Source organism: Lethenteron reissneri, chromosome 69 (assembly GCF_015708825.2).
Source record: "Lethenteron reissneri isolate LAM-NWPU_2019-01 chromosome 69, ASM1570882v1, whole genome shotgun sequence".
In the NCBI taxonomy this organism is placed as follows: domain Eukaryota; kingdom Metazoa; phylum Chordata; class Hyperoartia; order Petromyzontiformes; family Petromyzontidae; genus Lethenteron; species Lethenteron reissneri.
This window is the reverse complement of record NC_083847.1, coordinates 10,563,295-10,575,927: the sequence shown is the minus strand read 5'-3', so window position 1 is coordinate 10,575,927 and position 12,633 is coordinate 10,563,295. Positions and strand designations below refer to the sequence as shown.

The window sequence follows — 12,633 nt, the reverse complement described above, 5'->3', positions numbered from 1 at the left end:
CTTCCCCTCTTCAACCATTATATATACGGAGTGGTAGCTCTTGTAATCTCTCATTTACTTGATACAGCTGTCGTGGCTGTGACGGTTCCACCTGAAGACGGAAGCATGTGTTGCCTCCGAAACGTCGTGATTTTTATTTTATTTTACTTTTATTAATTAAAATGTTTTACCTACGTGACTTTACCGAAAAAAACCTAAGAATATAACCATCATTCCCACTATTCTTTGGTTATTTCGGTAAATTACTCTTTGGTTCTTTCGGTAAAGTCACGTATAAAGATAAATTAATAAATTAAATAATAGCATACGACGTTTCGATTGCAACACAAGCAATCATCATCAGGTATAAATGAAATAGAAACACAAATCTAGTATACTTTGAAATGTAATGTAATACAACAGAGAGTCGGATAACATAACAGTCAACACCCTACCTGGTTGATTACGTTCTTCCTGAGAATGCTAAATTTGAGAGAGAGATAAAACACAGAACCAGAGACATATAGACAGACATATAAACAGACATATCACAGAGTCACGTAAATAGAAGAAAAATAATAATACTGAATAAAATGAATAAAAAATGAAAAATATAATAAAAAAACAAAACCACTAATGTAGATTGTAGCCTGGTTCTTCATCTGAGTGAGTGTACTGGCAGTCTATAATGTAGACTGTAGCAATGATTATTAAGCTTAAAAAGCTTAATTAAGAACCAGGCTACAGTCTACATTAGTGGTTTTTGTTTTTTATAATTTTTATTTTTTTAAAAATTATTCACTTTATTTTTTATCGTTATTTTTATATCTACGTGACTTTACTGAAAGAACCAAAGAATATTAATTCCTGCGGTCAACGAAAGTTTTAAGTCAAAATTATTCCCACTATCGGTCAAGTCACAAGCACCCTGATGTCCTTGGATCTAGCCGCCCGCTTGGCTCGGCTCTAGCGCCCTCTGCTGGATTGCTGCTAAAGTCCGTCCCACTTAATGCGAGTCGCGGAGCGAAGCTGCGGCTCCGTCTCCTGCTGCTGCTCCTGCTCCTCCTGCTGCTGCTGCTCATCCTGCTGCTGCTACTCCTGCTTCTGCTCCTCCTGCTTCTGCTGCTCCTCCTGCTGCTGCTCCTCTTGCTACTGCTGCTGCAGGGAGGTCGTCCTGCGACTGAACTCCGCTCGCCCCCCTCCAGCATCAGCTGCCGCCTGCTCCAGGTTGGGGCTTCTCGCTGCGGAACTCACGAGGCCAGGACAACTCGGCCTGCTGCTGCTTCCCCTCCTGCTCCTGTTGCTTCTCCTGCTCCCCCTCCTGCTCCCTCTCCTGCTGCTCCCCCTCCTGCTGCTCCCCCTCCTACTCCCTCTCCTGCTGCTCCCCTCTTGCTCAGCGGTTGTCCATCGTAAGCCTGTGATCCCGTGCTCGGTATAATAACGATGATGACGATGGTATCATGATAATAATGATGATGGAATAATGATATTGATCATTTTACAGTAAAACCTTGGATTGCGAGTAACTTGGTCTGCGAGTGTTTTGCAAGACGAGCAATTTTTTTTGTACATTTTAACTTGATAAACAAGCGAGGTCTTGCAATACGAGTAGTACGTCTACGCTTTGTCTGCCGAGCGTCACGTGATCACAACTGAGCCGATGGTTCTTCTCTCTCTCGCTGCGGGATTGTGGGTAATCGTCTCCCATGCTTCGGTCTAATTCGGGCGTGCCTCACTCGTATAGTCAACATCCGTGCGAGCGTATACTGTTTACTATAGTGTAGTGACTGTTCTTTAGTAACTGTACTGCAACAATGGCCCCCATGAAGAAAAAGGTTGAAAAGGAAGGCGGTAAGAAAAAGGAGATGATTACGGTGGAAGTTAAGAAAGAAATCATCGAGAAGCACGAACGAGGTATGCGAGTGGCCGACATCGCAAGATTTTATAACAAGTCTACGTCGACGATTTGCACAGTATTAAAGAAGAAAGAAGAAATAAGGGAGTTAGATGCAGCAAAAGGAGTCACAAGAGTATCAAAGCAACGGCCACGTGTTCTAGAAGATGTAGAAAAGTTGCTTCTCGTGTGGATAAACGAGAAGCAACTAGTAGGTGATACTGTGACCGAGAACTTTATCTGCGAGAAGGCAAAGGCCTTGTATGCTGACCTCGTAAGTAAACTGCCAGGTACGTCGACAGAAAACGAAGAAGGCTTCAAGGCGAGCAGGGGATGGTTTGATAACTTTAAGAGGAGAAGTGACATCCATAGTGTTGTGAGGCACGGAGAGGCTGCGAGTTCGGACGCTAAGGCAGCTGAGGCGTTCACTGCCGAGTTCCAGAAGCTCATCGTTTCCGAGTGTTACCTGCCGCAGCAAGTTTTTAACTGCGATGAGACGGGGCTTTTTTGGAAAAAGATGCCAAAGAGGACCTACATTACAGCAGAAGAGAATGCAATGCCCGGTCACAAGCCCATGAAAGACCGTCTCACCCTCTTGTTGTGTGCTAATGCAAGCGGTGATTTCAAAGTCAAGCCCCTGCTCGTGTATCATTCCGAGAATCCACGAGCCTTCAAGAAATGCAAGGTGCAGAAGAGCCAGTTAAATGTTATGTGGAGGTCCAACAGCAAGGCTTGGGTCACTCGTATCTTGTTCATTGAGTGGATCAACGAGGTCTTCGGTCCCGCAGTGAAGAAATACCTTTTAGAAAATAATTTTCCACTTAAAGTCTTGCTGGTTATGGATAATGCTCCTGCTCATCCTCCAGGCCTTGAGGACGACTTACTGGAGGAATTCGAGTTCATTAAGGTCAAGTTCCTTCCACCCAATACCACTCCATTACTCCAGCCCATGGATCAGCAGGTCATTTCTAACTTTAAAAAGCTTTACATCAAAGCACTATTTCAGCGATGCTTCGAGGTGACCGAAGGAACAAACCTTACCCTCCGAGAGTTTTGGAAAAATAATTTCCACATCGTAAACTGCCTCAAGATCATCGATAATGCCTGGGATGGGGTCACCAAGAGAACCCTCAATTCTGCTTGGAGAAAACTGTGGTCTGATTGCGTTGGGTTTGCGCATGGACAGGAGCCGCCAGTTGTCGATGAAATTGTGTACTTGGGGAAGACCATGGGACTGGAGGTGAATGAGGACGACATTCAAGAGCTGGTGGAGGAACATGGCCAGGAGCTGACCACCGACGAACTGATGGATTTGCATCGCGAGCAACAGCAAAAGGTTATGGAGGAGATCTCGTCTGAGGAAGAGGAGAAAAAGACGGAGGAATCCCTCACTTCAAATGAGATTAGGGAGATCTGTAAAATGTGGGAAACAGTGCAAAATTTTGTAGAAAAGCACCACCCGAATAAGGCTGTAGCAGGGCGAGTGATGAATCTGTTTAACGACAATGCAATGTCACATTTCCGCGAAATCCTCAAAAGGAAGCAAAAGCAAGTGTCATTTGATAGGTTCCTTGTTAAAGTCGCACAAAAAGAAAAATATTCCAGTGAGCCAACATATTGCAGTGATTCCGTGAGTGACAGTGAAAGTCGCCCTACACAATAACCCTCCTCCTCTCCTACACACTATACACAATGCACACTATACACAATATACACGGTACACAATACACACTACAACACAATACATACAACACAATACAACAATGCACTCTACACGCAATACGCACCATATGCACAATATACACGATATGCACAATACACAATACCACAGCAAACACAATACACACTATACACATGAAAGAAGACTCTGGCCCTTTTATTTTTATCCACAAGGTAAGGTCTTTATTTCATGGCACAGGTCCACACCATCCTCGCAATCTCTCCCGCAACGCCCCTAACTCTGCCTTTCCCCTCCCTCTTTTAACCTCTTCCTGGCTGCGCCCGTCGTCGCACTCCGTCTCCATCAATCGTCGCCTCTCTCTTACCCTCACCTGGCCTAACCGTCCCACCTGACGCTCACCCACCCACCCAACCACTCACCCACCCACTCACCCACTCCCTCTCTTAACTTCTTCTTTGCTCCGCCCCTCGTCGCACTCTGTCTCCATCAATCGTCGCCTCTCTCTTACCCTCACCTGGCCTAACCGTCCCACCTGACGCTCACCCAAACCTCCAGCTCTTTTCCCTTTTGAATGTTTTGGCCAATCCTCTTGCTCCCGGTGCCCTAACCAATCAGAGTGAGGAGTGTTTGCTCCAGCCTTCTTGATTGCTCTGTCCCAGGGATCATGTGGGACAATCACAAGACACAATACACACCATACACACAATACACACAAAACATACTTTACAACACAATACAATGATAGCAGCTCAACCAAGTGGTTGATATAATCATCATCATCTCGCCTGGTATACAGGGGTGGGTTCGATCCCAACCCAGACGCCTACTGTATATTTGGAGTTTGCGTCTCTCTCTATGGTGGTGACATGGAATTTTCTCCAGGTCCTCCCTTTTTTCCCTCCAACATTTATTATCAACATCACCACACCTTCAGAGGATTTGGCTGCAGCTATACATTTCCACGTAATGGTGATAAGCCCACTTGGTTAAGCTATCGTTTGTGATAGCCAGGGTCGCTTTTGCAAAAGAGCTACACAGCTCAGTGGGGCCTTACCTGATAAAATATAAAATTGTTTAGTTTTTCGTATGGTTAACTACTTAATGATGATAATAGCCACTTCGTTGAGCTATCATTTGTGATAGCCAGGTCGCTCAGTGGGGCCTTACATTCGTGAGCATGTGGTTCCCTGTGTTTCTCAGCTCAGGATGTCCGAGGCTCCTTTGCCTGAAGAAGGGTCTCCGCTCATCAAGCGAGAAGCCGCAGGACATCTGGGCTGTCAGATGTCGCGCGGAGTGGACGTCCGATTGGACGACGACGCCGCTGCCGCCGCTGCTGCTGGTAAGTATCTCTCTGAGTGTTTTTCGCGCTGAAAACCCTCAATAAGTGGCAGCATCGGAGAGTGGGGTTGACACATTACATGCTCAGCACTGCACCATAGACTAAGCACTGCCACCCATAGACTCAACACTGCACCATAGACTCAGCACTGTCCATAGAATCAGCACTGGCACCCATAGACAGAGCACTGCTACCCATAGACTCAGCACTGCTACCCATAGACTCAGCACTGCCACCCATACACTCAGCACTTCCACCCATACACTCAGCACTTCTGTAGAGGTGTAATTGTAAAGATGTATGGGCACGGATGGGTAACAAACACAAGGGGCGTGGTTAGGGCCGTACACATAGGAGGTGCTCACACCGACGTCCGCACCTGCATCCCCCACGGGCCCCTCCCGGGAGCCGAGTGCTATAAAAGGTGGTGAGCCGGAGGGCTCGAGGTCGAGTGTTAGCTTTAACCAGCGAAGAGTGAAGACCAGCTAGAATAGGCCCCGGAGCTCCCCTGGCTCGCTGTCCTTGTCAGGACCGACCAGGGCAAGCCGGTGGCGTGGCCCCGCGAGCCCAGACTGACGTTCTTATCAGAGCCGGTCTGAAGACTCAGGGTGCCGGGATCCCAGCTTGACCAGGGCTGGGATAGGTAGCCTCCCCTAGCTCCGTAGTGGAGGACTCGGGCGTAGGTTAGCGGGGTTAGACGTGGTGTCTCCCTGTTAGACGAGTGAAGGGGACGATACCCCTTCAAGTGCTGTGTATTCCCGTTACTGTATACAAGTTGGTATTAATAAATAAGTGTGCCTCCAACCCCGTCGTCCAAAGCCTCCTGCAACTTACTACAACTGGGGTCAGAAGTGATCGTTCACCAATGGACACACGAGGGACGACACGTACCAGGGAGTCGGAGATGGAGGACACCTCGGCCGGCTCGGTACCAGAGATGGCCGAGGTCCGATCCGAGCAGCCGGGGCCGAGTACACCCGCGCCGCTACGACAGGAAGGGTGGGGTGCGTCGGCCGAGGGACTTCGGCTGGCTCACTCCCGCCTGGCGGAGCTGTTCTACGCTGCGGCCGCCGCGTTGGAGGAGATCACGCGGCTGGGGGCTGGAGAGGCTGCGCGGGACGATGACGGCAGCCGACGCGCAGCGCCGTTTCCCGCCACCCCGACGCGGCTCGCAGTCAAATTTCCCGCCATCGCTACAGTGGGAGCAGAGGGCGGGGCCGGCCCACGTCAGGTGACCGCTGAGGGCCAAGCACAAGCCGTGACATCATCAACACCGGCCAGCGCGTCGACAACGGAGCGACCGGCGATGCCATACGCGCAGCCCGCCCCCACTGTACCGAGTGCTGGGAACGACGAAGCGCGATCCACAACCACGGACGTCGCGTTACAGCAGCGACTGCCGCCTCTCAAAGAGTTCGTGGACGCGGACGGGGACTGGGGTGGCTTCAAGAGACGGTTCCTCGCTCATCAGGAGATGGCGAACTGGACGGACGGGAAGCACTACGTGCGCTGCCGGCGATGCTGGACAACGACGCCCTGGCTATCCTCACCTCGGCGCCTAAGGAAAAGCGCGCCACGCTGCACTTGGCGCTGCAGCTGCTGTCTGCTGTCTACGGCCCGCCTTCGGACTGCAGACAGCTGTTCCACGATCGCCATCGGGGTGCCAACGAATCGCCTCTGGCTTTCCGGACGGCTCTCCTGGCCCTGGCGAAGGCAGCTTTTCCGCGGATGGACGAGGAGGGAGTGGACGCTATGGTGGCGGAAAAGCTGTTGCTACTCGCGGACGAGCTGGACGTCGCTGTCTTGGCTCAAGACGACACAGAGATGTCTTCCTTGCTGGTCGCACGCCACATCCACGGGGGCTTGCGGTCCCTGCGTCGCAAGGCCACCAAGGGGGTGGCCGGCCATGCCATGGCGGCTCCCACCCTGCCATCGGAGGACGTCTGCGGGGTGGAGCGGCGGGGGGAATGGAGATCTGCGGGACCACAGGCTCGGAACGGACCGAGCCGCCAGGAGCAGCCCAGGCCATCTGGGGCGCTCACACACTGCTACAACTGTGGCCTTCAAGGCCACGTGGCTTCAGGATGCCGGGCTCCTCGTCAGCGCGGGGCGACACCTCGTCAGGACGCCGCGCCGCCTCCACCCAAGCTCCAGCAGAGAAATACGGCGAGTCGTGGCACCTCACACGTTTGGCCCGTGCACACATCTGACACACACTCACTCGCTGAAACAAACAGGGCTCGAAAATCGCCGGGCGTTGCGTCGGAATGTTCTGAAATGCGGCGAGCGCTCCAACCGGCCCAGTGGTCGGAGCTCGCCCATCGTGTCGTTGCAGCGTCGGCGGGGTCGTCGGTCGTGGTCGGTCACATTGATGGGGTTGAGGTGCGGATTTTAATTGACACGGGAGCATCAGCGACCATTATATCTGATTTGATTTATAACATCCTTCCCGTTCAAAGCCGTCCTTTGCTCCCCGTTGACGTGCCATGCTATGCTGCTAACGGGGGCTCGCTGGGCATCATTGGGCAGATCCGCGCCAAAATTTGCATTGGGGACATAAAATTATCCGGGCCTGTATTGGTTTCCTCCTCGCTGGCGGTTCCGTGCCTGTTGGGGACGGATTTCTTGGCCAAAATGCCTATCCGTATATTGATCGACCAGGGGTGCATCGAACTCCCATCGGGCCGACGTGTAACATTTTTGTCTTCCCCCGCCACGGAGCGTCGGGCATTTGCGACCGTGCAGGCGCTCGTGGCGAGAACTGTACGCGTACCCCCGGGAGCTCAGATGCTCGTCCCCCTTAGGTTGCGTCGGCCGTTTGCTGAGGGGGTTGCGGATCGGGGGGTCTTGTTGGGACCATCTCGAGCCGGGGTCAATGGACCCGATTTGCTTGCGGCTCAGACCATGGTGAAAGGGGATGGGGACCCCTTCATTGCAGTCCTTAATGTGGGATCGCGAACGGCCGTGGTTCCTCAAGGGACCGTGCTTGCACACGCAACGCCGGCACCCTATGAGGAACCGCTCGTGGGTCAGGTGACCACCGATCATCCGTCGCGACCGCATTCTGACTGTGATGACGGATGGCTGGATGCGCTTTGCGCAGGATCAGTGGACCTGTCCGACTCACAGCGTGAGAGGCTGCGAGTTCTCCTGAAAGAGTTTGCCGACGTTTTTAGTCAGCACAAATTTGATATTGGTTGTACTAAATTGCTGCGACACCACATTGACACGGGTGACAGCGCGCCATTCCGCCAAATTCCCTTTCGGTTGAGTCCCGCCGAAAATGATCATGTCAAATCGGCCGTTGATGACATGCTAGCCACCGATATCATATCCCCTTCCAACAGCCCGTGGGGCGCACCGATCGTTTTGGTGAAAAAACACGACGGCTCACTGCGGTTTTGTGTCGACTTTCGGCGGTTGCACAAAATTTCAGTAGCCGACGCGTACCCGCTTCCTCGAATGGATGAGTCGCTTGATGCCTTGGCGGGGGCGCGATTCTTTTCCACCCTGGATTTACTTTCTGGATTCTGGCAGCTTCCTCTGGATGACGAATCTAAACCTAAGACTGCTTTCCGTACACCGCACGGCCTTTTCCAATTTAACCGCTTGCCGATGGGCTTACATTCCGCGCCGGCAACTTTTCAGCGGTTAATGGAACTGGTCTTGGCGGGCTTGCAATGGGATTCGTGTTTAATTTACTTGGACGATGTCATCGTCTTTAGCAAAACATTCGATGAACACCTCCAGAGGTTGCGTGCTGTTTTTCTCAAAATGCGGGCTGCCAATTTGAAATTTAAACCGCAGAAGTGCCATTTGCTCCGCGAATCGGTGCGGTATTTGGGTCATATTGTTGGACGCTCGGGGATATCCACTGATCCCGCCAAAACGAAATGCGGCAGCTCTTGGCCGACTCCCACCTCGGTGGGGGAGGTCAGGAGTTTCATTGGGTTCGCGTTGTACTACCGACGGTTTGTGGCTGACTTCGCTATGATCACGAAACCCTTGCATGCCTTGACGTCCAAGGGAGTCAGGTTTCGTTGGGGACCGGAGGAGGAGGCTGCTTTTCGCTCCCTCCGGGATGCCCTGGTGGGGGCTCCGCCGTTGAATTATCCCGATTTCTCACAACCCTTCTTGCTCAATACAGACGCAAGTAACACGGGCATTGGGGGCGTAGAGCATGTGATGGCTTACGGTAGTCGGGTGTTGTCTCCGGCGGAACAACGGTACTGCGTTACCCGTCGTGAACTATTGGCGATCGTTTATTTCATTCAGCAGTACCGCCCGTATCTGTACGGTCGGCGTTTCACCGTCCGTACAGATCATGCGGCGCTGCAGTACGCCTTGCGGATTCAATAACTATCGGGACAGTTGTCTCGATGGTTGGAGATTCTCCAAGACTACGATTTTGTCACCACATATCATAAGGGCGTCCGCCACACGAATGCTGACGCTCTGTCGCGGTTGCCGCCCACTTCAGAGTGCGCTTGCCTCTTGGGTTCGGGGCGTTGTAGGCCTTCGAACGTGACCACGGATTCGGTCCTTGTGGCTGCCGCCGATGCGCCTTCAACTTCGGGTCCTATCGAGCAAGAAGGGAGGGATTCCTTGCTGGGGTTGTCCATTGCGGAGTGGGGACGCCTCCAAATGGAGGACACCTCCCTCCTCGCTCTGCGCCGTCGCATTGGGGGGGTTGGTCAGGGGGCGGCGAACGTTGACTCGTGGGGGTTGTTCCAGGGGCTTTTAATGCACTGGGACGGGAAATCCCGCCGCCAACGGCTGGTGGTGCCTGTAGCATTGAGGGGTAAAGTGGTGTGGGCTACGCATGAGCGGCTCCTGCACTTGGGGACTCACAAGACCCTTGCCATGCTCCAGCTCGATTTCTTCTGGCCGGGCATGGCAAGGGACGTGGGGGATCTCCTGGGGTCGTGCACTCAATGCGCGCAGCGGAAGCCACCAGCGAGGGTGTCCAACCCTCCGCTGCAGTCGATAAAGGTTTCCCGGATTAACGAGCTCGTTGCTCTGGATATTCTCGGGCCATTTCCCGCTACACCCAGGGGAAATAGGTACTTATTGACAGGGGTCGAATACTTCACGAGATGGCCCATGGCCTGGCCCCTGGCCAACCAGTCGGCAGCAGCCGTCGTGGAGGCCTTTGTCCAGGGCTATGTCCTCGACAAGGGTGCTCCAGAACGGCTGCTGACTGACCAGGGTAAACATTTTTCAGGGAAACTCCTCCGCGAGGTGTGCGACCTCTTGGGTACGGAGAAAATTCGGACCTCCCCATATCACCCACAAACTGACGGGATGGTGGAACGGCTGCATCGGACTATCACGTCCATGCTGTCCCAGCAGGTATCGGAATCCCAGACCGATTGGGACCTTCACATTGCGGGTGTGTTGCAAGCCTACAGGATGGCTCCCCATGCGGCCACCGGATTTTCACCTTTCTTCTTAATGTATGGCCGCGAGGCTAACCCGCCTGTGACGACTCAGCTGAAGCTCTCGGCGCCTCAGGCAAATTCTAAATTGTCCGACCACGTTAAATTTAACATCGGGAAATTAAGAGAGGCGCGGGAAGCGGCCGTGCAAAATTCGGAACTCCGCCAAAAGGCGAATGAGAGGCTTAGGCTGGGGCGGGCACATGTGTTCCAATGGAAACCGGGAGACAGGGCATGGTTGCACTGTCCCCAGGTGCCACTGGCGACCTCGTCGAAGCTGGTGCGGCCGTGGCGGGGGCCCGTGGAGGTCATACAGGTCTTGCGGCCGCAATGTGTACGCGTCAAGTGGGGGAAGCGTCAGTGGTACGTGCACCCCTCCAGGTTGAAACCGTTCATTGCGCCGCCCCGTGTTCCTCACACACACACGCATGGCCAAACATGTGAGGGGTCCGCCGACTCCCCGGCTTCGCTGCTTTCGCCTAACCTGACACCGACTGTTCCATCTCTAGGTGCACCAGGAGTGACGTGTCCACGACCGACAACCCCTCCCGGGGGGGTCGGGGGTCACTCAGCAGCGAAGCCAGACACTCTCACACCCGGACTGTCGACACCCGCCACTGGGCGAGCCGGGGCAGGCCCTTGTGACGGGCCCGCCGCGAGAACGCGCGCCAAAACGCGCAGACTTTTGTGAGGTCGGCCGTTGGGGGGCCCTTGCGGAAGGTGGGGGGGCGTCCGGGGTGTGTGTATATATGTTGGTTTTACGGAATGGGGTATTTATTCATGGGGGGTGCGTCGGGTTATTTTTCTGTTTCCTGTTGTTGTTGTTCTTGTTAAAATTACGCGAGGCACACACGGTTTTGAGGGGGGGATGCACCTTTATTGTGATTTTGTTGCAGCCGGGGACGGCTGCGGGCTGTACAGGGGGGGGGGGGTGATGTAGAGGTGTAATTGTAAAGATGTATGGGCACGGATGGGTAACAAACACAAGGGGCGTGGTTAGGGCCGTACACAGAGGAGGTGCTCACACCGACATCCGCACCTGCATCCCCCACGGGCCCCTCCCGGGGGCCGAGTGCTATAAAAGGTGGTGAGCCGGAGGGCTCGAGGTCGAGTGTTAGCTTTAACCAGCGAAGAGTGAAGACCAGCTAGAATAGGCCCCGGAGCTCCCCTGGCTCGCTGTCCTTGTCAGGACCGACCAGGGCAAGCCGGTGGCGTGGCCCTGCGAGCCCAGACTGACGTTCTTATCAGAGCCGGTCTGGAGACTCAGGGTGCCGGGATCCCAGCTTGACTAGGGCTGGGATAGGTAGCCTCCCCTAGCTCCGTAGTGGAGGACTCGGGCGTAGGTTAGCGGGGTTAGACGTGGTGTCTCCCTGTTAGACGAGTGAAGGGGACGATACCCCTTCAAGTGCTGTGTATTCCCGTTACTGTATACAAGTTGGTATTAATAAGTGTGCCTCCAACCCCGTCGTCCAAAGCATCCTGCAACTTACTACACTTGCACCCATAGACTCAACACTACACCATAGACTCAGCACTGCCACCCATACATTATACACTGCCACCCATACATTTGTAATAAAGGTTGTGGAAGCAACTTCTGGAATCCGGTCTTTATTTGTCTTTCTTTACAATACTCCTTCACGCTGCTGACAGACAGCGTGAGAGGGATAGAGAGAGAGACACGTGCGGCCATGTGGCAGCCTGGACCCCCGCTCCCGCGTGGCCTCTCCCTCCGTTCGTTTCCAGTTCTGACCACGTGTTGTTCGTCTCCACCCCTATTTAATACCCGGGTCACGTGGTACCTTTCCACCAATCCTGGTTAGCCTCTATGGAATCTTCTAGACTCCATCATAGGCTCCCGGGACCACGCCCCTGACTCGTCTCCCCATTGGCTGTGGCTAAAGCCAGCAGAACCAATCCTCTACTTACAGATGTCACCTTCCCATTACGTCAGGGCCACGCCCCTAGGCTTCCCCCCATTGGCTATGGACCAGGACCTGCAGAGCCAATCATCGTGACGAGTTCTGATCAGTCAGCGACCCGAATATATCCTCACATTACACATTTGTAGTGACGCAGATCGGAGATAGTAATAACTGGAGGCACTTCTTTCATTTAACAAGCACCATCGGGATAATACACACCCGACGTGGGTGGACACTATTATTATTATTACCGTCTATTGTCGGCAGCACTACTTAGTTAGAACAGTTGCTAAGCTGTCTAACAGCACCCCGGGTTGGTGAAGATGGAGATGACGACGAGGAAATGGTGATGACGACGAGATGGTGACAACGATGAT

General features: G+C 53.3%; 1 protein-coding gene across 1 annotated transcript in view; it reads left to right on the top strand.

The window, feature by feature from the left end:
* Positions 1 to 980: 980 nt before the first annotated feature.
* Positions 981 to 12,633, top strand: part of LOC133360834 (gastrula zinc finger protein XlCGF26.1-like) — a 55,698-nt gene continuing 44,045 nt past the window's right edge. Inside the window, exons 1-2 of the mRNA XM_061579721.1 lie at positions 981 to 1,206; positions 4,755 to 4,893. Of these exons, the coding sequence (XP_061435705.1) occupies positions 4,761 to 4,893 (133 nt within the window). The 5' untranslated portion in view covers positions 981 to 1,206; positions 4,755 to 4,760. The remainder of the gene's footprint in view (positions 1,207 to 4,754; positions 4,894 to 12,633) is intronic.